The 24,806-nt window shown below is 41.7% G+C and overlaps 3 protein-coding genes across 4 annotated transcripts in view; 2 read left to right on the top strand and 1 right to left on the bottom strand.

Annotated features, from left to right (window-relative positions):
- Positions 1–5,846, bottom strand: part of LOC123516545 (secreted protein C-like) — a 7,097-nt gene extending 1,251 nt beyond the window's left edge. Inside the window, exons 1-7 of one of the 2 annotated variants that reach the window (XM_045276034.1) lie at positions 5,694–5,846; positions 5,077–5,165; positions 3,733–3,914; positions 2,985–3,210; positions 2,333–2,500; positions 1,343–1,530; positions 623–697 (exon numbers count right to left, since the gene is read on the bottom strand). In XM_045276034.1, coding sequence (XP_045131969.1) covers positions 623–697; positions 1,343–1,530; positions 2,333–2,500; positions 2,985–3,210; positions 3,733–3,914; positions 5,077–5,157 — 920 coding nt within the window. In that variant the 5' untranslated portion in view covers positions 5,158–5,165; positions 5,694–5,846. Of the gene's footprint in view, positions 1–487; positions 698–1,342; positions 1,531–2,332; positions 2,501–2,984; positions 3,211–3,732; positions 3,915–5,076; positions 5,166–5,693 lie in introns of those variants that run through there. The other variant, XM_045276026.1, reaches the window with a different exon arrangement.
- A 167-nt stretch (positions 5,847–6,013) lies between these two features.
- LOC123516503 (DNA ligase 3-like) lies at positions 6,014–24,725 on the top strand. Its single transcript, XM_045275901.1, has 23 exons — positions 6,014–6,209; positions 6,795–7,138; positions 7,601–7,804; positions 8,479–8,574; positions 8,756–8,914; positions 9,010–9,116; positions 9,397–9,608; positions 10,597–10,674; positions 10,848–10,989; positions 11,928–12,086; positions 12,482–12,613; positions 13,187–13,266; positions 13,792–13,957; positions 14,773–14,896; positions 15,869–15,939; positions 16,266–16,412; positions 17,172–17,318; positions 17,849–17,998; positions 18,273–18,398; positions 18,718–18,855; positions 19,064–19,149; positions 23,225–23,291; positions 23,746–24,725. Exons 2-23 carry the CDS (start codon positions 7,057–7,059, stop codon positions 23,848–23,850), a joined length of 2,778 nt encoding a protein of 925 aa, XP_045131836.1. The 5' UTR covers positions 6,014–6,209; positions 6,795–7,056; the 3' UTR covers positions 23,851–24,725.
- LOC123516506 (acyl-CoA synthetase short-chain family member 3, mitochondrial-like) lies at positions 19,242–22,854 on the top strand. Its single transcript, XM_045275914.1, has one exon. The coding sequence runs from the start codon at positions 19,872–19,874 to the stop codon at positions 21,888–21,890; it is 2,019 nt and encodes a 672-aa protein (XP_045131849.1). The 5' UTR covers positions 19,242–19,871; the 3' UTR covers positions 21,891–22,854.
- Positions 24,726–24,806: the final 81 nt, after the last annotated feature.

Below are 24,806 nucleotides of genomic sequence, written 5' to 3'. Positions count from 1 at the left end.
GTCTCGTCTATTATCTCATCCCGTCTCGCTACGAAGTCAGGGATGGGTTTTCTGTGTAGCAATCCGTAACATCATAAGCTCCTCACTCGATATATTTTATGCATATTCCCTGGAGTTGACGTTTCGCTAATTTCGCTTCATATGTATGCAGAATATATTTATCTTGCTTTCATGTGAGAGTCCATTTTTTGTATTTTTGTTTATGTCATCTGCTTGTTTTTTTTCCCTCAATTTTTTAGTAGAGAGAGAGAGAGAGAGAGAGAGAGAGAGAGAGAGTGTGTATGTTGTCATGATTTTATAAGTAGTAGTGGTAGTAGTAAAGTAGTAGTAGTAGTTGTTGTTGTAATAGTCTTATCATTTATTCATTCAGTTTGAATTACGAAATGTGATATTAGAATAAACATGAATATAGTTTATTTAGTAGCAGTAGTAGTAGTAGTAGTAGTAGTAGTAGTCGTAGCAGTAGTGGTAGTAAAAGTAGTAGTAGTAGTATAAGTATCATTTATTTATTTATTTATTGCTTTTAGTTACGAAATCTGGCATAAGAAAAGAAACACATAAATCTACTTAACTTTATTAATCTATTCACCATTATAATTCTCTCTCTCTCTCTCTCTCTCTCTAGTCATAGTTATCCACTGTGACATCATCTTCAATGTTGCTGGGCGATGTTTCCACCTCCTCCTCCATGAAGTCACTGCCAAGGAGAGAAAATAAAAATAAAGACATCATTATCATAACTATTACTACTACTACTGTTACTTTCTACCTTCATCTGAACATTAACATTAATAAATAAATAAAATAAACATAAACACTTTCTAACAGCAAAAGAAACAGAAGTCAATCAGAATAGAAACACACACTAAGGCTGGTATTCTCAAACACTTCTGTGCTTCACTGCCACTATTTCAAAAGGCTTTATTTAAATTTATATGAGTTTTGTTTTTTGTTTTTTTCATTTCTAGAAGCAGATTGACAAGATTTCTACATTATTAACTGGAGAAACACTCTCGAAATCCCTGCTAATTATCTCTGTGGCCTTGGAAAATAGTTATGGTGAGAGCAAAGCATTTCTGAATATCTTAAAACACACACACACACACACACACAATTCTAACAAAGAAACACACTCACACACAACTCTAACACACACACACACACACACACACACACACACACACACACTTGGAACAGTTTGAGTGAGGAAGTGGTGTCAGCAACAAGTGTGCATAGTTTTAAAGAGAAATTGGATAAGTGTAGATAAGGAGACAGGGCCACACGAGCATAAAGCCCAGGCCCTGTAAAACTACAACTAGGTAAATACATCCCAAGTTCTCACCCTTCCATGATATTGTCGGAGAAGAGTTGGTTGGGCAGGGTAAGGGAGGGCGTGGTGGTGGTGAAGTCACTCAGGGGTTGTCGAGCTGCCAGTCGCCTCTCCACCTCCTCCCTGCTCAGCTGCCCATCACTGGTGTGCCCCTGGACCACCGCGCTGCCCCCAGGACCCACAGTGCGCCTCACCACACCCTGATGGAGGTACTATTAGTGGTGTGTGTATGTGTGTGTGTGTTTTTTCTTTTTTTTTTTTTTATATATGGAAGAGTGAAAGCCAGCCAAGGGGCAACTAAAAAATAAAAAAGAAAAAAAGAAAAAAGACCCACTTGATTGCCATTGAAGAAGAAGAGGAGGAAGATGTGTGGACAGAGGATGTAATATAGTATTTTGTATTTCATTTCATATTAAATGTTTTATGATACAGTAATATGTATTATCCATTTTTAAATATGCATCATTTTCTGTGAGGAAGGAACCAGAGGAAGAAGGGGAGGAAAAGAAAGTGGTGGTGATAGTGAATGAAAACGAAAAATATAGATAAACGTTGACTGAAAGAAAAAAATATAGATAAAAACTGAGTGAAAAAAAAGAAAATCAATAAAAGTTAAGAAAAAAACGAGAAAATAGATAAACCAGCAATAACAAAATAGAAAACATCACGGGGACAGTTGCAGAGGCTAAAAATAGATAAAAGGGAAATAGATAAAAGTTGAGAGAAAAGGATAAAATAGATAAACCAACAACAACAGTGAGAAAACAACATCAAGAGTCACTGTAAAGGCTATCCCGGACTCAACCAATCCAATCCAATCCAAAGTACAAGGAAAATATAGATAAAAGTTGTGAAAAGGGAATAAAATAAATAAACAGCAACAATAGAGAAAAAACAACATCAGGAGTCATTGTAAAGACTATCCCTGACTCAACCAATCCAATCCAATGCAATATACAACCACAGGAAGAGAGAGGAAGAGGAGAAGAAGCAATGGTGTACCTGTGGATGAAGGGAGGTGGTGGAGAGGTGGGCTGCGGTTAACTTCCTCATAGTGGGGTTGGTGGCAGCTGAGGTAATGCTTCCGCCCGGCCCCACCTGTATCACTGCGGCTGTACTGCTGCTGGTGCTGCTGCTACTGCTGCTGCCGACGCCAACAATGCCAGGTATCTAGTGTGTGAAGTGTGATACTAAGATTTCCTATTTATATTCAGTGTGATTTTTTTTTTATTTTGTGTAAGAGAGGACAGGCTAAGGGCAACAAAAATATAAAGAAACAAAAGGTCCACTCAGTTGCCAGTTTCCTTATATAACCAATAGAGATTTTAATACATTTTGAGCAAAAAGTGGTATTATAATATTGTTTTAGTGTGAAAAGTGAAATTTTAATATATTTCTCATGAAAAAGTGAGATATCAGTATTTCTAAGTTAAGTTTAGCATGAACAAGTGAGATTTTAATACTTTCAACTGAAAAAAAAGACAGATTTCAATGTTTTTTTTTCTATCAATTTTTTTCTTCTCTCTCTCTCTCTCTCTCTCTCTCTCTCTCTCTCTCTCTCTCTCTCTCTCTCTCTCTCTCTCTCTCTCATTCCCTCCTTTTATCATAATCATTCCTTCACTTCCTCATTTACTCCTCCTCCTCCTCCTCTTACCTGCTTCCCACTCTGCTTATTAGTCTTCCCAATACTGCTACTACTTCCTCCTCCTCCTCCTCCTCCTCCGCCTCCTCCTGATGTTCCTGTTCCACTCCCTCCTCCACTTCCACTTCCTCCTCCTCCACTGCTGGTCTTCTTCTTCTTGGAGGGGGGTTTAGAGGGGGGTGTCTGGGAGGAAGAGGACCCTGGTGTTGCCCCTTCCAAACTTAGACGCTTCCTGCAGCTGTGTGTGTGTGTGTGAGAGAGAGAGAGAGAGAGAGAGAGAGAGAGAGAGAGAGAGAGAGAGAGAGAGAGAGAGAGAGAGAGAGAGAGAGAGAGAGAGAGAGAGAGAGAGAGAGAGAGAGAGAGAGAGAGAGAGAGAGAGAGAGAGAGAGAGAGAAAATTTTAACTTTATTTCACTTTTTATATTCCTCTATCTCCTTCAATCTCTCACCATTTTCCACTGTTTCCTCTTTTCCTCCCCTTTCTTCCACTTTATTCTAGTTTCCTCCACTTTTCCTATTTCCTCTATCTTTTTTCTTCCTATATTTTCAACCTTCTATCTTTCCTCTTCTTCCTCTAGCTTCCCATCCTTCTATCTTCCTTCACCTCTTCTCTCTCTACATATTTTCCACCTCTTACTTCCCACACTCTCTTCCCTCCTCTTCCACTTTCCTCTAGCTCTTCCACAATCATCCTTTCACCTTCTATCCATTTATATCCTTCTTCTCCCTCTTCTCTCCACCTTGCACCTTTATCCACATACCTCTTATGGTCTCCCTTGGCATCCACCTCCACATCTGAGTCCTCCGTTTGTTCAGAGTCAGAGGAAGAGTCAGGGCCACGCTGGTACTGCAGAAGGCGGTCCAAAAGAAAGGATTTGTCTCGTCGCACCCGCAGGAGGGCACGCTGGGCCTTACGTAGCTCCTCCTGAAAGCACTCATTCTCCTGTGTGTGGGAAGAAAAGGAAGAAATGTTATGGAAGGTTAGGCATGGTAAGAACTCAGTGGTCATGTTGTTAGTGCTGAGTCAATAGGGAGCTTTAAAAGAAGATTAGATAAATTTATGGACGGGGATGATAGATGGAATTAAGTAGCTTTTCTCATACAGGGACTGCCATGTGTAGGCCTGACAGCCTCTTGCAGATTCCCTCTTTTCTTATGTTCTTATATGGTTAGGTTTTGTTTGGTTGTCAGTTTGTCTATAAAGGAGTAGCAATGAATAAGTGTCAGTGTTTGAAGTGATAAGGATTAAATAGACGTTTATTCTTTTTTATGGTTAACTCTCAGACCTTCAAGGGGACTAGCAACTAAGGGCCCTTTTTTTTTTTATTTCATTTTGCACTTTTCCAGCTTTCTTCCTCTTACATGTAAAAAGGAAGGAGAGATAAAGGTTGTGGCATAATAGAGTTACTAAATTTTCTTTGTGTTATGAAGTGTTTTTAATCTTGCTTGTCTATATAAAGAAAATAAAAAGGAGATAAAAAAAATCCATTTGGTATACAGGTATAAAGAGAAGAGGAAAAGTTATGGCTGATTAGAGGAAGTTAGACGTTTCTTTTGTTTATGTGTCAAGTGTTTACTTAATCTTACTTGTCTACATAATAAAATAAGAGAAAATAAAAGAATTCATTTGGCATATAAGCAGAAAGAGATTAGAGATAGTTAGACATTTCTTTCTTTATGTGTCAAGTGTTTATTTAATCTTGTTTGTCTATATAAAGAAAATAAAAAGAAAATATAAGAAGCCATTGAGTAGTATAGAGGTGGAAAGAGAGAAGAGGAAAAGTTATGGCAGATTTGAAGTATGTTTATTTAATCTTGCTTGTCTATATAAGAAAATACAAGAAGATAAAGGAATTAACTGGGTATATAGATGGAAAAATAGATAAAGGCCATGGCAGGTTAAGGGTGGTTCGACTTCTCATTTAACATCCATTTGCCCATAAATTTCCATGAAAAGCCTAAATACTATTAGAAAAAAAAAATAATAGAGATGATAGTTGAAAAAGAAGCATGCATGTCTTGTACAGTGGCATGTGTTGGCTTGATGGCTTCCTGCACCAACCCTTGTGTTTCTGTCAGTCATTGCGGCAACACAACACACTCACGTAGATCAGTAGTTTGAGCTTCCTTTTCAGTGTCTTGTACTTGGCCTTGTAGTCTTCAGGGCCATCTGTCTGCACTGGCATGCTGACCTCTGGGAAATAAATAAATAAATAAGTAAAGAGTAACTAAGGAGGAGGAGAAGGACCACTAGTAGTAGTGAGGGTGCTAGTGGAGGAAGTAATGAGATAGAGGTGTTGATGGTGATAGTAGTAGTAGTGGTAGTGCTAGTGGTGGTAGTAGTAGTAGTAGTAGTAGTAGTAGTAGTAGTAGTAGTAGTAGTAGTAGTAGTGGTGGTGGTGGTGGTGGTGGTGGTGGTGGTGGTGGTGGTGGTAGTAGTAGTAGTAGTAGTAGTAGTAGTAGTAGTAGTAGTAGTAGTAGTAGTAGTAGTAGTAGCAGTAGTAGTAGTAGTAGTAGTAGTAGTAGTAGTAGTAGTAGTAGTAGTAGTAGTGGTGGTGGTGGTGGTGGTGGTGGTGGTGGTGGTGGTAGTAGTAGTAGTAGTAGTAGTAGTAGTAGTAGTAGTAGTAGTAGTAGTAGTAGTAGTAGTAGTAGTAGCAGCCCCGAGCAATGATAAAATCCTCAACCACCATCACCACTACCTTGTCTCTCATCACACACTCACCTATTTTGTTTATTTCATCAGCCTCCGCCTCCACCACTGCCAGCTGAGCGTCGCCGCCTTGGGGAGAGTACGGGAGAGCGAGGGAAAGTCAGGGAGAGCCAGCCAAGCCACGCTGCGGAGCGGAAGTAAAGATTGTGCCAAGTTTGTTTACACTCAAAATATCGAGATAAGACAGATCATTTTATTTTTAGTTATTTTGTGTAGCTTTTTTATACATTTCCATCTATATTATTTCCTCATTTTGTTTTTTGTGTTATTTATTTCATGGTATGCAGATATATTATAAATTTCCCATAAAATGTAATGAGGTTTATCTTACGTCTGGCAGCAGGATGGTTGACATGTCCCACACTTTACACCACACTACGAAATAACAACAATGAGTGCTGCAATCTTATCATGCGTGCTTGTTGCGGCTTGTCAGTGGTGACGCAAGCTGCCCTGTGCTTGATATGCCTGTACCGGCCTGGCAGTGTACCAGTGGAGCATTTACTCTACACACGTGAGGGCATAGAGGTACAGTATGGTGCAGTGTTAGTGTTGTTACCTACTGTTACTTACCTACCTTCAATGCTGATTACTTTTTTGAGGCGTGCGATGTGTAATGTTAGGGTAGTGTTAAGGAGGGTTAGGTCAGGGTGTAGGGTATCCAGGTCAGGTCAGGTCAAGTTAGGTTAGGTTAGGTGGATAGTGAAGTGACAGTTTTCATTAGAGGTTAGGTTAAGTTAGGTTTCGATTACTTTATCTAGTTAATTTTACAGCCTATCCATTCATTGTGTTGAGCAGGATGTGTAGAAAATTAACGCTAAAGTTGTTTTCATAATATCCGATTAGGTTAACCCCTTCAGTCCTGGGACACACTTTTACCTTGAGATTTATGTATGATAAGACCATTTTATTGGCATTAGGAAGGGTCTATAGAGGTTCAGAAGATAAATGGCCAGAATCTTCACTATTTTAATCCCCACATGAGTTTCTGAAGCTGTATAAAACCACCAAATAGCAAGCAGAATGAATATGGAAATGCATCGTGGTACTGAAGGGGTTAAATTAGGTTAGGGAGTGACAGATTGCACATTAATAACACAACTATCCTTACAGCTCACCACTAGATGCTTGGACACCTGCCACACCTAACACGGCACTCCAGAAAAGCCATTGAAAAGTGCCTGCCATCAGTGTCACCAGTTTCATCTCTTACACCCGTCTTTAAGCAGTGCCTCATCTCTCGGCCTTGCTTCTCTCCTTCCCAAAGACAGTATCGATTGTACAGCCAGCCTCTCCTTGTGCCCGGGAGCCTCAGGGGTACGGGATTGTGCTTTGCTGTGTGTGGCGTGTCTCAGTGGTGTCGCAAAGTGCAGTCATGGCGTCCTATCCATTCTGTGCAGATTATGACAAGAGGGGCATGGCAAAATGTAAAGTGTGCAAGGAGAAGTGTGAGAAAGGTTAGTTTTTTTTCTCTCTGTCTCTTTCCATTTTTCAATAATTACTGTGATTATATATACCTCTTCTTTTCTTTTTCTCTTTTCTCTTTTTTTCCTTGTTGTTTCCTCAGTGTATTTATTTTCACACATGTATATATAGCTATATCTATAATGGCTTCTTCATGTATATATGGTTGATTTAAGCATACACGCCTTCCGTCTTTTCTTTTCTTTTTTCCTATTACCCAGAATCCATGTTCCGTTCTCCCTGTTTCCTCAATACACTTATTTTCAAACATACACCTGAAATATCTCTTCATTCTTTTATACATCATTGATTTAAACTTTCCTCTTTCTTTTCTTTTATTACCGAAATCAATCCTCTGTTTCCTCAATACATTTAACTTCCAAACATACCTTAAAGCATCCTCCCACCCTTTAATACATACCTTAAACTCACCCTACTTTCCTCTCAACACTCAGGAACACTACGCATGGGAAAGATCGCTTCCAACCCCTTCTCTACTGGTGACACAATGAAGCTCTGGTACCACACTGACTGCCTGTTTGAGAGCTTCAAGCGGGCACGAGCCACCACCAAGAAGATTGAGGACCCAGAGGAGGACATAGAGAACTGGGCTGACGTGGAGGATGAGGATAGGAAGAAAATACTGGGGCTTGTTGAGGGTAAGTAATTGTTCTTGGTGTGTATTTAAGAGGTTGTTACTGAGAAGATTGAAGTTTTAGAGGTGAACTTAGATGAGGAAGAGAAGGAGGGTGATGAAAGGAAGTAGTGAAGTGGGTAATGAAGTTATGAGTGTGTTAGATATTTTCACTGATAATATTGAAGTTTTGGAAGTTAGATTAGATGAAGAAGAGAAGGAGGGTGATGAAAGGAAGTTGTGAAGTGATTAGAGGAATTATAAGTGTATTAGCAGTAAGAAAGTGTGTTAGATTGGTATTTTCACTGGGAATATTGAAGGTTTGGAGGTGAAATTAGATGATGTAGAGAAGGAGGAAGAGAAGGAGGGTGATGAAAGAATTTATTGAAGTGGTTAAGGGAATTATGAGTGTATTAGCAGCCAGCAAATGTAATGGATGAGGTTAAAGGTTAAGAGGTGAAATTAGATGAATTGGAGGAGGAGGAAGAGAAGGAGGGTAATGAAAGTAAGTAATGAAGTGGTTAAAGGAGTTATGAGTGTATCAGCAGTAAGCAAGCCTGATAGATGAGATTGAAGGTTAAGGGATAAAATTAGATGATATAGAGGAGGAGAGGTATGAAAGAAAGTGAAGTGATTGAGCAATAAGAAAATGTGATCAATGGAAACAGCTTGAAATAATGAGGTGATATTCCATGGCAGAGTTACAGGGCATCCTGGACAAGAAGGCTGCCACCACACCCAAGAAGCAGACCCCTAAGAAGAAGGCTGACCCAGCACCACCACAGTCTACTCCCAGTGAGTCTTGGTGCTTGTGGTTCATGTCTCAACGCAATTCATTCTCAACAGTTTACCTCTAATTTCATGCTCAAAGTTTGCATTTAGACTGACATCATGCTTGGACTGAAAAAGAAAATATCCAGTTAACCACAAACAAGATTTAGTTTCACCACATATCTCCCTTTTCAATCCCCAACAGGCGCTAAGGAGGTACGGCAAGACCCTCCCATAGACCGCCAGCACAAGGACAACTCTTTCAGGGAATTCCGTCGTCTGTGTGCTGCCATTGCAGACGAACCAAGCTACCTCAGTAAGACCCAGCTGGTGTCCGACTTCCTCACTCGTGGCACTGGGAAAGGTGTGTGTGTGTGTGTATGTGTAGAGGAATTGATATTTTAACGCAGTGTAGAGGAATGGAGCTTAATGTGTATGTTGTGGGCTGTGTTCCGACAGACGGCTTCAAGGGTGACCTGCGGCTCTGGGTGAAGTTGCTGCTGCCTGGTGTGGTGAAGCGTGTCTATAACTTGCAGTCCAAACAACTCCTCAAGCTGTACTCCCAGGTCAGTGCACACACACACACACACACACACACACACACACACACACAGATAGTTTTTTACACCACCACACCACTCTCAGATCCTCAACACCACATAGATATTTTTCACACCACCACACCTCTCAAATCTTAAACACCACATAAACATTCTTACTTCATACCACCACACCTCTCAAATAATTAACACCACATACATATTTTGACTTAACACCTCTACACCACCCTCAGATCTTCAACACCACAATAGATATCTTGACTTCACACCTCTACACCACCCTCAGATCTTCAACACCAGCCTGGAGGAGATGATGGAGGACTTGGAGCAGGGTGATGTGGCAGAGACAGTGAGCAAGTTCTTTGAGGAGTCCCGGCAACTTCCCCCAATGAAGAAGAGCAATCTGTCCCTGCAGGATGTGGATGAGGTGCTGGAGGAACTGAGCGGCAAGACCAGGGAGGAGGACCAGACCATCACACTGAGGGCTATTGCAAAAAAGTGAGTGTTAGGTATTATTTGTGTTATTTTTATATCTTTTTTATCTTATTGCTATTATCTTGTTTTAGTTCCTCTCCCTCCTTCATCTTCTTTTTCCTCATGTTTTTTTCTTGTCTCCCTCCTTCTTTTCATTTTTCTCCTCTCCCTCCTTCATCTTTTTTTTTCTTCTCTCCTTACAATTAATACTTATACTGGTGTCTTTTTTTTTTTTTTTTTATCTTATCATTGCTATTATTCTCTTGTTTTTCTCCTATCCCTCCTTCCTCTTCTTTTTCTTCCTCTCCCTCCTTCCTCATTTTTTTTTCTGTTCTCTCTCCTTATCACTTCTTCTTATGCTGATTTTTTTTTTTATCTTACCATTGCTATTATTTATCTTGTTTTCTCCTCTTCCTCCTTCTTTTTCCTCCTCTCCGTCCTTGTTCTTCTTTTTTTCCTCTCCTTCCTTCCTTTACTTTTTTCTTATTCTCTCTCTTGAATACTACTTATTACTTAAGTTGGTTTCTTTTTTATATTACCATTGCTATTATCCTCTTGTTTTTCTCCTCTCCCTTCTTCTTTTCCTCCTCTCTCTCTCTCTCTCTCTCTTCTTTTTTTTCTTATTCTCTCTCCTTACCACTACTTACTACTACTATCATCTTCCTCCTCTTCTCTCTCTCTACTCTACTTCTTTCTCTAGTCATTACCATTGCTACTTTTGTCTTTCTCCTTCTGTGTCCGTTCTGCCTTGCTCATGGTTGTCTCTCTCTCAAGAAAGCTCTAGCAGTGAGAGATACTATGAAAAAATTGACATGTTGCTTTTGTTAGAAATGTAGGTAGGAAAAGCTGATTCATTAGGTAGAGAACTGGCTGTGCATATTTAGACCTTATTTTATCAGTATTGTATGAAACTAAATCTTTATATGTTAAAAAGAAGGAAATAGAATGGTTAGTGTGCATTTTTAAGTGGGTTTCCTTGGGTGTGTTTTTTTAATGTTATTTTTGGTTCCAGGTCGACAGCGAATGACTTGAAGATGGTGGTGAGGCTTATCAAAGGAGACCTGAGGATCAACGCTGGAGCCAAGCACATGTAAGAGAGATGGACTGGTTGACTGACTGACTGACTGACTGACTGACTGACCGACTGACTAACTAATGTATTGCTGGATTGAAATGAAAATATACTGCAACAATTACCTATCCTTATATCTAATGCACTCTTGTAACACCTCTTCTCTCCCTCACACACACACACACATACAGACTGGATGGCGTACACAGTGACGCCTATGAAGCCTTCCAGACAACGCGTAACATTGATTCTGTGCTAGACAAGATAATATCGGGCAACACAGATGCTCTCAAAATGTCGGCTGAACTGCTCACCCCTGTGCTGCCTATGCTGGTTAGTGTGTGTGTGTGTGTGTATATTTTACCTAGTTGTATTTACCTAGGTGTAATTTTACAGGGCCTGGGCTTTACGCTCATGTGGCCCCATCTCCATATCTACATTTATCCAATTTTTCTTTAAAAGCTATGCACAATCTTTGCTGACACCACTTCCTCACTCAAACTGTTCCAAGTTTCAACACATCTTTGCAGGAAACTATATTTTTTTAACATCTCTCAGACATCTTCCCTTCCTCAGTTTTTTTCTATGCAATCTTGTGCTTCTAATGTGTGTGTGTGTGTGTGTGTGTGTGTGTGTGTGTGTGTGTGTGTGTGTGTGTGTGTGTGTGTGTTTTACCTATTTTAACCTATTTGTATATTGTGTCTAGAAACATTCCCTTACTTCTGAACAGGTTAGGGTCCAGATTGTTATTCATAAGCCATTTTGTAAAGTATTTTGAATGTGTAGTACATTTTTTTTCAATTTCATGCTTACTTTCCTCAAAGCAATAACAGAAACATATTGAAAACTGTGAAAAAGTACTCCTCTTTATAAGCCACACATTGCAGCAAAGCATGAGTGTGTTTGTTCTCACACATTCAAGTTTGTTTAGGTACACCTCTTGTTTTTATCTTCAGGTGTTCATAACTCAAATGTATTTATTTTTTATTTACTTGTGTATGTGTGTGTGTAGCATCAATACCTAGATGTTTACAAGTTAAGGAGCAGCTGTATTTTTTTTTTTTTTTTTTTTTTTTTATTTACTTATTTAATTATTTCATTTTTTTATCATTTATTTATTTTTGTGCTTATGTATGTGTGTATGTGTGTGTATACTGTCAATACCTGAATGTTTACAAGTTAAGGAGCACCTGTATTTTTTTTCCATTGTGCTTGTGTGTTTATAGTGACAATACCCACTCCTTCCCTCCCTCTCTTTCCGTGGTGTGCAGGCAGAGGCGTGTAAGTCAGTGGAGTATGCGTTCAAGAAGTGTCCGAGTGGTGTGATGTACGCTGAGGTGAAGTACGACGGGGAGCGGGTGCAACTACACAAGCAGGGCACCAACTTCAAGTACTTCTCTCGCTCCCTCAAACCAGTCATGCCCCATAAGGTGTGTGTGTGTAGTGAGAAAGTTTATACGCATTACTAACTTTCATATCTGTAGTTTTCTTGATGTAGAAGTGAATTGTGTATTTGTGTGTAAACTCTGGTACACTCTAGAACTCCCTGCCTGCTTCTGTATTTCCATCTTCCTACGACTTGACTTCTTTTAAGAGGGAGATTTCAAGACATTTATCCCAGACGTTTGGCAGACTCTACTAACCTTTTAGGAACTGGCAATCAAGTGGGCTTTTTTTTATATTTTTTTGCTATATTTTGTGTTATTCTTGGCCAGCTTCCCCTCTTCCATAAAAAAAAAAATAAAAGATGAGAAAATCTGTAGCCAATATTAAGTTCCCCATCCAACCACCCACCCACCTTTTCACCAGCACTGCCTTTCCTCAGGTGGACCATTTCAAGGAGTACATCCCCCAAGCCTTTCCCGATGCCAGCAACCTGATTCTGGACGCGGAGGTGCTCATGATCTGCACGAAGACAGGCAACCCACTCCCTTTTGGCACCCTGGGCATACATAAGGTGAGAGAGAGAGAGAGAGAGAGAGTAGAAGAAATGTTGCATAGATATTTAAATTGAAAGAGACACAGGAATTGAAAGCGATGTAGGGAATATAAAGAAAATAATGCAAAGAGAGAGAGAGAGAGAGAGATAAAGAGAGATAGAGATGGGGGTAAAAAGAGGAAATATAAGAATGAATGAATGAAATGGGATAAAGAAAAATATAGAAGTGTGAAAATAAAGGAACAGATGAAGAAAGAAAGAAAAAGGAGAAATAAAAGGGAAAAGATATATAGAGATAGAGAATAATAATAAGAGAGAGAGAGAGAGAGAGAAGGCAAGGAGGAAAGGGAAATAGATGAATGAAAGAGGAAAGGAAGGAAAGGAGGTAAAATTGGGAAGAAAAAGGAAATGAAAATGGAAAAAAAGGTGAAAATGAGGAGAAAAGAGGTGAGAAAGAAAGAATAAAGATGAAAAAAGGAGAAAAATGAGAGAAGGAAGCGAGAAGTTTTTATATGAAAGATGCAAGCTAAGAGAGAGAGAGAGAGTGTACATGTGTGTGTTTGTATTTTAATTCTCTGTGTTTGTCCACAGAAAGCAGCGTTTCAAGATGCCTGTCCCTGTTTGTTTGTGTTTGACTGTCTGCATTACAATGGTGAAGATCTCATGAATAAGTATGTATATTCTCTCTCTCTCTCTCTCTCTCTCTCTCTCTCTCTCTCTCTCTCTCTCTCTCTCTCTCTCTCTCTCTCTCTCTGAGCTTGCTTCTTTCATATAAAAACCTTAATATTAATAGAGTAAAAGTCAAATAATATTGAATCATATGCTTAAATTTTTTGCTGATCTGTTTATTCCTCTTATTTCAATTCCTTCCCTCATCTTACCTTTTTACCCCTTTCTCATCTTTATTCCTTGTTTCTCACCTCCTTTTCTCCCTATTTTTGCCGCCTTTCCTTCCCTTCCTCACATTTCTTTTCTTTTATCTGTCTATTTTTCTTTACTTTTCCTTTCTATTCCTTCTGTCCATTCATTTCTCCTCTTTTCTTCTACCTATTCCTTACTTCTTCTTTCCCTCTTCATCCAAATATTCTCATCTGTACATTGCTCTCTCTCTCTCTCTCTCTCTCTCTCTCTCTCTCTCTCTCTCTCTCTCTCTCTCTCTCTCTCTCTCTCTCTCTCTCTCTCTCTCTCTCTCTCAGACCAATCATTGAGAGAAGAACCATTCTGGAGAAGACAATGAAGGAGGTTGAAAATCGAGTTATGTTCTCCGAGATGGTGAAGATTAAGAGACCCGGGGACCTGAGGGACATGATCGCCAGAGTCCTCAAGCAGGGACTGGAGGGTCTCGTGCTTAAGGATGTACAGGTGAGCTTAGGGTTGGTTAAGTTAGGTTAGATAAAAATTCATATTATTTATTTTCTATTTAGCTATTTATTTATTTATTATTATTTTTTTTTTCCTCTGTTTTGGTTTGGATAAGTAAGGGTAGGGTTAGATATGAGGGAAGGGTTGGTTAGGTTAGGTTAGGTTAGATAAAAGTCATGTTATTTATTTTTTATTTATCTATTTATTTTATTTTATTTATTTTTTTTATTAGTTAATTTTTTTTCCCCTCTGTTTTGATTTGGGTAAGTAAAATTAGGTTTAGTTATGAGGGATGGGTTGGTTAGGTTAGGTTAGGTTAGGTTTGATAAAAATTCATCATTTATTTCTTATTTATTTATTTTATTTATTTTTTTTTCTCCCTCTTTGTTTTGGTATGGGTAAGGTAAGGTTTGGTTAGGTAAAGTTTTTTTTTTTTTTTTTTTTTTCTTAGGTTAGGTTAGGCTAAGTAAAATTAGATTATTATTATACATCCATTAGTTATCCATTTTCCTTTATATTTACATCTCACTTCCTCTTGTCCTTTCATTTCTTTTTTTCTTCAAATTCTCACCTCCTCTCTTCCCTATTTTCACCTCTTTATCTTTCACCTCCTTTCTATCCTATTCTCACCTCTGTTCCTATCACCTCATTTTCTCCCTTTCTCCCATCATTTCCTTCCCATTAACACCACCTTTCCTCCCTTCACTTCATTTCCTCCCCTTCTCACCTCTCTTTCCTCCATCTGTCCCTCCTCCTCCTTACCATAATCACATTCCACCCTGAACTTTAAACTCAATCTTGGACCCTCCCTGCAGAGTATTTATGAGCCAGGGAAGCGTCACTGGCTGAAGGTGAAGAAGGACTACCTCAATGATGGGGCCATGGCTGACACGGCTGACCTGGTGGTGCTGGGGGCTTGGTATGGCACTGGGAAGAAAGGTGAGTATGTGGTGTTACTGGTGGTGGTGGTGGTGGTGGTGATTGTCAGTGTCTGTTGGGAAGAAGAATGGGTGTGAGGGTGGTGGTGGTGGTGGTGGTGGTGGCAGATGAAAAAGAACCATAAGAATGAAAATGCCACCAAAAGACATGCAAAAAACACCCTAATTTAAGACGAAGATGACCAAAAACACATACTAATTAAAAGCAAATAAAAAAAAAAAGTAAACATGGCATTGGGGAGAAGGATGAGTGTGGTGGTGGTGGTGGTGGTGGTGGTGCTATGATTGCCACTATCTCTTATTTCCTTTGTTTTGATTGTTTTGTCTCTCTTTCTTGTTTTTTTGTCCATTGTTGTTGTTTTGTTCAATGTGCTTTTTTTTCTGATTGCCTCTGTCTGTTGTCTCTTTTGTTTTTTTTATTGTTTTGTCTCTCTTTTGTGTTTTTTTGCATTGCCGTTGTTTTACTCGTTTTTTCTTCTTTTGGTTTGATTTAGTTTGTTTGTTTTACTTTTTAACTTCTTGGTGATCATTCCTTAATTATTTTCTCTCTTGTATTTTTGTGTTTTTGTCTTCTTTTGTTTTATTTACTTTGTTTCTTTAATAGTTTTTTTTTTATTTCTCGGAGACCTTTCCTTGATCGTTTTTGCTTTCTTGTTTTTTTCTTTTTTTATTCATCACTTGTTTAATCCAATGCAGTGTCTTCTTTTTTTCTTGTTTTTATTTACTTCGTTCATTTATTTATTTATTTTATATTTCAGTGTGACCTTTCCTTGATTGTTTCCTCTCTTTCTTGTTTTTTCATCTTTTTATTCATCACTTATTATTTAATCCAATACACTTTCTTCTTTTTCTTATTTTATTTCATTATCTATTTTTTTCATCCTACGGTAACTTTCCTTGAGTCTGCAAACAGAGGCCTTTATAGATCTCCTCTTACTGATACACTGTTGACGGGTGTTGTCTTGTGTTTCAGGTGGGATGATGTCAGTGTTCCTCATGGGGTGTTATGATCATCGCATCAACAAGTGGTGTACTGTCACTAAGGTAACCACTTATTTGTCAGCTGATACTGTTGTTGTTAGAGAGAGAGACAGACAGACAGATAGATAGATAGACAGACAGACAGACAGAGACAGAGACAGATGGAGAGAGAGAGAGAGAGAGAGAGAGAGAGAGAGAGAGAAATAGAGCGAGCAAGCAAGCAAGCATAATCCACTGTAACCTCCAATCCAATCTTGACATATCCATACACAATCACAAACACACCTCCAATCTACTCACATCCACAAATATACCTCTATTTTCACAATCCACGCACATCCACTATACCAACACTCCCATAATCCACCCTGACCTTCCCACACCCGCAGGTCCACACGGGGCATGACGATGCAGCACTGGAGAGACTGCAGAAGGAACTGGACATGGTGAAGATTAGCCAGGACCTTGCTAGAGTCCCACTGTGGCTCAAGGTTAACCGGGGCTTGGTGCCGGACTTTGTGGCTGCTGATCCTAAGGTGAGTGTCTGAAGGCCTTTCCTGTTTGGTTTGGAGGTGTTCTATGTTGTTTTTTATTTATTTATTATTTTTTTTCTTTTTAATGTGTGTGTCTGGTGTTTTTGTAGATTTTTTGTCTCTCTGGTGCTGTCTTTACCTTTTTTTTTTTTTTTTTTTTGTGTGTGTGGTGTTTTATATTTTTTTTTTGTGTGTGTGTCTGGTCTATATGTTTTTTTTTTTTGTGTATGTGTGTTTTTTTTATCTTTTTTCTATTCTTTTATTTGTGTTTGGTGGGTCTTCTGTTGGCTTTTTGATTCTTCACTGTTTTTTGTAAGTTATTTATTTATACATTTATTTTTTGAAGTGGGTTGAGTTTTTTTTTTTTTTTTTTTTTTTTATAGTTATTGTTCCTTTATTTATTTTGTGTGTGTTATGGAGTGAGTTTTTAATTATGAGGCCTATCACTTCATTCGTTCATTCATTCATTCATTTATATATCACCTTCCCTCTTTCTCTTTGATCCTTTCCTGCTTCTCCCACTTTCCTCCTTTTCTTACATCCTTTCCTCTTTCTTCTCCTCCTCTCCTATTACTCCTCACATCACATTTTGTCATCTCACCTCTCTTCTCTTATCCATTAGTTCCTCACACCTTCCTTCCACCTCCATCCATTCTTCACTCTTATTCCTGAAATCCAACAACCTGTCATCCATCCTGTGAATCATTCTAGTCACCCATGCTTACCTCTGACTCATGTGATCCATTTTCATCCACCCTCCAGAGGTCACCTGTCTGGGAGATCACCGGGGCAGAGTTCACCAAGCACCAGATCCACACGGCTGACGGCATATCCATCCGCTTCCCCAGAGTGACGAGGGAGAGGAGTGACAAGGATTGGGAGAGTGCCACTAGCCTCTCACAGCTCAAGGTAGTGTGTGTGTGTGTGTGTGTGTGTTTGTTTCTGTCATTTCTTAACAGTGTGGTTAGTAAAATGCATGTGTACACATACATACACACACACACTGTGTAGTGTAGTGGTTAGCACACTCAACTCACAACCGAAAAGTCCTGGGTTCGAGTCCCAGGCACAGTGAGGCAAATGGGCAAACTTCTTAATGTGTAGTCCTTGTTCACCTACCAACAAATAGGTACAGGATGTAACTCAAGGGGTTGTAGCCTCACACACACACACACACACACACACACACACACACACACACACACACACACACACACACACACACACACACACACACACACACACACACACACACACACACACAGTAACAGAGAGAGAAAGAAAAGTTAAGAAGGTTCTATAGTCTGACCCTATGTAATACCAAACACAAGGACAACACACACACACAAATAGGAACAGAGAGAGAGAGAGAGAGAGAGAGAGAGAGAGAGAGCAAGCAAGCAGTGATTCATATTTTTCTGTCTTCCCACCCTGTGTAGGACCTGTACCAAGCCTCTAAGGAGTGTCTCAACCTGGATGGCCTGACAGGGGGCGACGATGATGACTCTGAGGTGGGTGTGGGCAGCGCTGCGTCCAAAACACCATCACCATCACCGCCATCGTCAGCTTCACCATCCCCGGCAAAGAAAGTGAGTTAGTGATGGTGATGATGATGTCTTTTGTCTTTTTCCCCATTTTTTCTTCGTTTTTCTCATTTTCTTCTTGTACAGTTGATGATTTCTTTTTCCTATTTTCTTTTCTTTTTTTCAATTTCATAGTTTTGTAGTGTTTTATTTGATATTTTGGTGTTATTTTATGTGTATTAGTTTTTACTGGAGAGAGAGAGAGAGAGAGAGAGAGAGAGAGAGAGAGAGAGAGAGGACAGCTTTACAATAACCTACACTCCAATTTTGTTTATCTAAGATTGAGGAAGACAAGAAGGTGAGGAAAAACAAGACAGAGAGAAGAGAAGACTCAGGGAAGAAGAAGAAAAAGAGAGAGGGAGAGGAAAGAGAGGATAGAGGAAACATACATGTGAAAAAAATGAAGGTAAGATAAAGAATTAATAATGAGTTTTTATGTTAGGGAGTAAAAGTTGGTAAAAGTTTTCATTATTTATATTTTGTGCTGAATGTTTAGAAAAATATAAAGAGGAAGAATCAAAATGGGTAATCTATTTAATTCTATAGTGCATGAATGGCCCTTGTTTTGAAGCATTTATTGTCATGGGAAGGGAAAAAAATGTCTAGTCTTATAGCATTTATTTTCCCTACATTAGCCGTTTTTCTTCTTGCAGCTTCCTTTAATTATTTTTTTACATTTTCATTTGCTACCATTCTACATTTCCTCTACTTGTCCCCCCCATCAGGTAAGCCATAGTAATGTGGAACAAAGGACGCTTTTCCAGAACCCAACCTCTTCCTCCTCCTCCTCCTCCAGCACCACCACCACCACCTCCTCCAGTACAAAGGGAATTAAAACATTGCTCAAAGCCCCGACGTGTAATGTAAGTGTTAATGTGTGTTTTGTGTAGTAGTAGTAGTAGTAGTAGTAGTAGTAGTTGTTGTTGTTGTTGTTGTTGTTGTTATTGTTGAAGAGAGGGAAAGGTAAAAGTGGTTTTATGGGATTGTATGATGTAGGCATAACTCTGTGTGTGTGTGTGCGCGCGCCTCACCACCGGTTGGTGTTCGTGTTGACCTCCTTCCTACCCCCAGCCTCTGCCGGACTTCCTCGTGGGGGTGCTGGTGGTTCTTCCTGATGACATCAAGGAGCGGGCACTTCTCAGGCGCTACATCATGGCGTATCCTTTTTACATAATCTGCTTTGCATTGCCATACTTTGACTATTAAAATTTGTTACGCAGGGGATGAGCTGCGCTTCTCTGCATCTTTCTCTTATATTTACTTTTCTTTCTCTCTCCTATCATTCTTTGTTTGCACCTAACTACGTACTATCGTCACTTTCAATTCAAATTCTTGTGTGTGTGTGTGTGTGTGTGTGTGTGTGTTGCTTTGAATGCCAGAGGCCGCAGCGAGTGTCCTTGAGGGAGATCATCGGAACAGTGACAGCGAGGCTGGAGCGTGACTAGGGTGTAGGTGTACCGTTGCATGTTGGTGTGGTGTACCCGCGTCGGGCGTGTGGTAGTGATGCCAGGTGCCCGTGACAGCCGTTTAACATGTTATCACTAACGCGGTGATGATCATAGTACTGTTGTTTAGTTGTGGTGCCAAGGTCATACAGGCGCTGCGCTGCCAGACGTGCTCTTCCCGTTCACGCCTCAGCGACATGTATAGGCTGCGTGGTGCGGGAGTAGACGTGGCTCAGATAGGGGTGACAGCGAGGGCGTGTGTTATCTGAGACGGGCGTTACTCCAGTCACTGGATTGTAAGGACCCGTACGGTTTTTCTGTGGCGAGACGCTGCCGGGCCGCGGCTTGACAACTGGGTTGCAGCAAGTGACCCATCACCCACTAGTAGACAGTCAGCTTGATCCACCTCACTGATCAGTAGCGCCAGTGTTACCATGGCTGCTCTACACCTGACGAAGTGGCTGACGCGCCGCGTGTTGGGGGTAGGGGTGTGTGGCAGACGGTACAGTGTGCCCGCGGGCCCTGCTGGAAGCTACGATGAGTTGCACCGCCGCTCCCTGGCCGAGCCTGAACAGTTTTGGGACGAGGTGGGCCGGGTGGTGGAGTGGTACAAGCCCTACGAGCGTGTCCTGGATGACTCGCGGCAGCCCTTCACGCAGTGGTACTCTGGTGGCCTGCTCAACACGTGTCACAATGCCGTGGACCGGCATGTGGCGGCAGGGCGCGGCGATCAACTGGCGGTGATCCACGATTCCCCCATCACAGGCAGCCTCTCCTCCCTCACTTTCTCGCAGCTGCAGGAGGCCACGGCGCGCTTGGCGGGCGGCCTAGCTCGCCTGGGCGTGACGAGCGGTGACACGGTGCTCATTTACATGCCCATGGTAGCCGAGGCCGTGGTGGCTATGTTGGCCGTGACACGTCTAGGGGCCGCCCACTCCCTCGTGTTCGGGGGGTTCGCCGCCCCCGAGCTGGCTACCCGTATCTCGCACTTGCAGCCCCGCGTGGTGCTGGCTGCCTCGTGCGGCGTGGAGCCCTCCAGACACGTGGAGTACAAGCCCATCCTGGACCAGGCCATCGAGCTGTCCACGCACAAGCCTCAACACTGCGTGCTGCTGCAACGCGACGGACTCCCTCAGGCCACGCTCACGCCGGGCCGCGACCACGACTGGCAGGAGCTGGTGGCCACCTCCCCCCCGCACGATGCCGTACCCGTGCCCTCGGACCACCCCTGCTATATACTCTATACCTCGGGCACCACAGGCCAGCCCAAGGGTGTGGTGCGGCCCACGGGCGGGCACGCTGCCGTGCTGACGTGGACCATGAAGGCCATCTATGGCATAGACACCGGCGAGGTATGGTGGGCAGCCTCTGACCTAGGCTGGATCGTGGGACACTCGTACATCTGCTACGCGCCCCTGCTGGCGGGCGTCACCACCGTGGTGTACGAGGGTAAGCCTGTGGGCACGCCGGACCCAGGACAGTTCTTCCGTGTGGTGGCGCAGCACGGCGTATCTGGCATGTTCACAGCGCCCACTGCCCTGCGCTCCATCCTGCAGAAGGATCCCGACGGCGCCTACTCCCGCGCCCACGACATCTCTAGCCTGCGCAATCTCTTTGTGGCCGGGGAGCCGCTGGATCACGAGACGAGGGTGTGGACTGAGGGAGCCTTCGGTACACCCGTGCTGGACAACTGGTGGCAGACAGAGACGGGATTCGCCATCACTGCGCACTGCGTGGGACTGGGCATGTCGCTGCAGCCCCCGCGCGGCGCCTCGGGCAAAGCCTTCATGGGATTCGATGTGCGGGTGCTGCGCGAGGATGGCAGCGAGGCGGGGGTGGGTGAGCTGGGCCGCCTGGCGTGCCGTCTGCCGCTGCCGCCGGGCTGCATGAGTACCCTGTACCGCGCCCCGGACCGCTTCACAGACACCTATTTCACAAAGTTCCCCGGTTACTACGACACCATGGACGCCGGCGTAGTGGACGCCCAGGGGTACGTGGGCGTGCGAGCACGGGACGATGATGTGATAAACGTTGCGGGTCACCGTCTGAGCACGCTGGCCCTGGAGGAGGCCATGCTGGTGCACCCTCGCGTGGTGAGCGCCGCCGTAGTGGGCCTGCCTGACCAGCTCAAGGGTGAGGTGCCGCTGGGACTGTTTGTGGTGGACGGCGCGATAGGGGAGGAGGAGGGAGATGAGGTGGGGAGGGAAGTGGTAAAGACGGTGCGTGAACAGGTTGGGCCCGTGGCGGCTTTCAGGCTAGCTGTGCCCGTGTCTGGCCTACCCAGGACACGTTCGGGCAAGACGGCCAGGAAGAGCATCAAGGATCTGGCCTGCGAGAAGCAAATCAAGGTGGGGCCGACTGTGGAGAACCCTGCCGTGTACCTCGACATCCTGGCCGCTCTCCGCCGCTACCACATTGCCCTCAACGCCCCTGACCCGCAGATGCCCTCATAATAGCCGTCCGCGCCTCTCTGCCTCGCCCCATCCCGCCCAGCCCAGCCCAGCCCTGCCCTGCATGCTGCCTCAGCACGTTGCTCCCGCACTATCCCCGGCCGTGTGTGTGTGCATGTGTGCGTGTCCTGTGCGTGTTTACGTGCGCCGTGAAGAATCGTCCTAAGCATTAATATTTCAGCCTATATAATTAAGTGTGTGTGTGTGTGTGTGTGTGTGTGTGTGTGTGTGTGTGTGTAACGTTTGCATGCCTCAGCTACCAAGATAAGAAAATTATGAAATAAAGCCATTATAATTTATACATGTAGTTTACACTCTCTCTCTCTCTCTCTCTCTCTCTCTCTCTGCGCCTTATCACTCAGTTCAAGGCTCCTAACATTCAACAAACACATGGCATTGCGCAAGGCCAGAACTCTGTACCTGTGTTATGAAAGCAGAGCATAAACTCATCTTACATAACACACTCAGACGCACCACAGCCACCACTTCTCCCAATGACATTCCTCAAGTGGCCAGCCTAGTATACTGTACTCTTGCTTTGTCATTGTACTTTCACTGCTGTGGTTATCTCCCGTTAGCATCCAGGGCACCATGAAAGAAGTTGGCGTGAACACAAATAGAGAATAGACTTGATTTTGTGTTTAATGAAACTATAGCAGGAAATAAAGCCTTTGCCAAAAAGATTTAATGAAGTTAGGACAATTTTGTGTTAGGTTAGATTAGGTTAGGTTAGGATTCTCTTACTTTATTGAGCTTGATTGTCAGTAACGGATGTCTTGTAAGCAGTGAGAATAATTTTAACCTTATTGTCACTGCCAGAGTTGAATGATCATCAAGAAATGCCCTATAGCCAACAGCCTTAACACAAATGATAGACTGAAAAATTAACTAACTTAACCCATATCTCAAAAACACATTTGTAGTGGTTAGATAAAAAAAAAGACATGATTAACACCATACAAAAGATTGACATGATTAATATCCCTGCAACAAGATAGACATGATTAACACCTCGATCTGCATAATTATAGAAATTATTAACACCACTGAAAAGATTGACATGATTAGTACCACTGCAAAAATGTTAAGATGATTAACATCCCTGCAAAAAGATTTACATGATTAACATTCCTTCAAAATGACTGACATGATTAATACTGCCGTGAAAAGATCGACATGATTAATACCACTGTGAAAAAGTTGACATGATTAACATCCCTGCAAAACAACTGACGTGATTAATACTGCTGTTAAAAGATTGACATGATTAATACCTGCCTTCCACCTCTCAATTCACCAAGTCTTGCATCCAGTGAGTTTCCTTAACAAAGTGACAGGTACGGAGGAGAGGTGCTGCCTGATTACCGCGTTGACCAGGCCACTCATGTCATTGCGTCCAAACAGGTGAGAAACACTGCAAACCTGCCTTGTCTCTGTCACTGCTAGATTTAAAAGAGTGTTTAGCATGATCTCTTGCCTTCATGATTCTGCTAAATGGTGAAGATGTAAACTAAAGATACCAGAGCACACACACACTTGGAAATGTAAAATCAAGCAAGAATGAGTAAAAAAATATAGATAGTAAGTTAGTGGGAGGTGTGGGAGAAAGAAATTAATGGAGAAAGATATGAAATCTTAATTATCACCACATTTTACTGTATAAATCCTGTAATTATACATTTTCTGGACATTTCTTTTAGGAGTGTCACTTTAGGTAATCTTTTTGTTTACTCCTTTCTGTAAAGAACTTTTTTTTTTATTCACTCCTTTCAGTGAATTGTTGCCATTGCTCAGTTCTTTTACATTAGAAGTCAGTAAAGTAAGTTGACCAGTGATCATTTCCTTCCTTTCATTCCAGGACACAGACACACACAAGGGAGCAGGTGTGAGGGTGCGTGAAGCCTGGGCGTGGGACAGTGTTAAGCTCCAGCGACTCATGCCAGCCCACCTATATCGAGTTTGAGAGAAATAGAGGAGAGGGGAAAGCTAGAGTAAGATAGATAATCTCATTTCAGTGCCTCCTCTCATCTTGATGACTTTTGACAGGCTCTACTGTGAGTTACCAAGGTTTTCAAGGGTGCTTTAAAGATTTTTATAATAATTTAACAAGTATTTCACACTCTTAACAGGCTGTGATGGAAGTTCTAGTTGTAATTTAACAAGGGATCTTCATCATTAGTTGGAAAAACACCATTGAAAAACCTGACATCATCTTTATAACTTCTGAGAGCAGTCTTGGTAACAGAAAGTACATATTTAACCAAACAAGTATTAATGATTTGCCAATTTCACACTCATACATTTTTTCCTCCTCTTCAGTTCTGGATCTAGTTCTTTTCTCTTAAGTCCTCCTCTGTATCTCTCACCAAAATCAGTCTTTTCATTGCTTCACCAATTCATAAGCTCATATTCATGCACTCATTTGACCACAAAACACTACCTAAACACTACCAGATGAGACCAGGTCCATTTTATACACTATTTATACAACATTATCATTGGTTTGAGTTGTCACTGCAAATGTAGCATGAAGTGTAAATAGGGATTTTTTTTTTTCATGTGTGTGTGTGTGTGGGTATTTGAGAGTATAAAAGTGTGTGGTTATCCCACATGGCAAATTATCAAATTTTAAATGTGGCAGTTATGACTTTGACATGTGTGATCAGTAATAACAGTTAATCATTTTTTCTTGAGAGAGAGAGAGAGATGGATGGATGTTGGGATCATGATGTATTATATTTCTAAGGGACTGGAATTCCTGCAACATAATGATAAAACTGCCTTAACAATGTTTGATAATGTACATGTGTTTGTATATTTAAAGTTTGCAAATTGTAATGCACAAGTTTGTTAATTTCCTCTTAGGATTAGGTCCTAGAAATTTAAGATGAGAAAGTACAATGGGTGGGGAAGATATCT

This window comes from Portunus trituberculatus, chromosome 6 (genome assembly GCF_017591435.1).
Source record: "Portunus trituberculatus isolate SZX2019 chromosome 6, ASM1759143v1, whole genome shotgun sequence".
NCBI classification, from domain to species: domain Eukaryota; kingdom Metazoa; phylum Arthropoda; class Malacostraca; order Decapoda; family Portunidae; genus Portunus; species Portunus trituberculatus.
The sequence above is the reverse complement of the archived record's forward strand: the minus strand, read 5'-3'. Positions and strand labels throughout refer to the sequence as shown.

Bases quoted from the DNA above. Each gene is read 5' to 3' on its own strand.
- LOC123516506 (XM_045275914.1), top strand. From the start codon at position 19,872: ATGGCTGCTCTACACCTGACGAAGTGGCTGACGCGCCGCGTGTTGGGG.
- LOC123516503 (XM_045275901.1), top strand. From the start codon at position 7,057: ATGGCGTCCTATCCATTCTGTGCAGATTATGACAAGAGGGGCATGGCA. The intron at 10,990-11,927 runs GTTAGTGTGTGT...CGTGGTGTGCAG, and splicing joins CCCCTGTGCTGCCTATGCTG to GCAGAGGCGTGTAAGTCAGT. The intron at 13,958-14,772 runs GTGAGCTTAGGG...CCCTCCCTGCAG, and splicing joins TCGTGCTTAAGGATGTACAG to AGTATTTATGAGCCAGGGAA.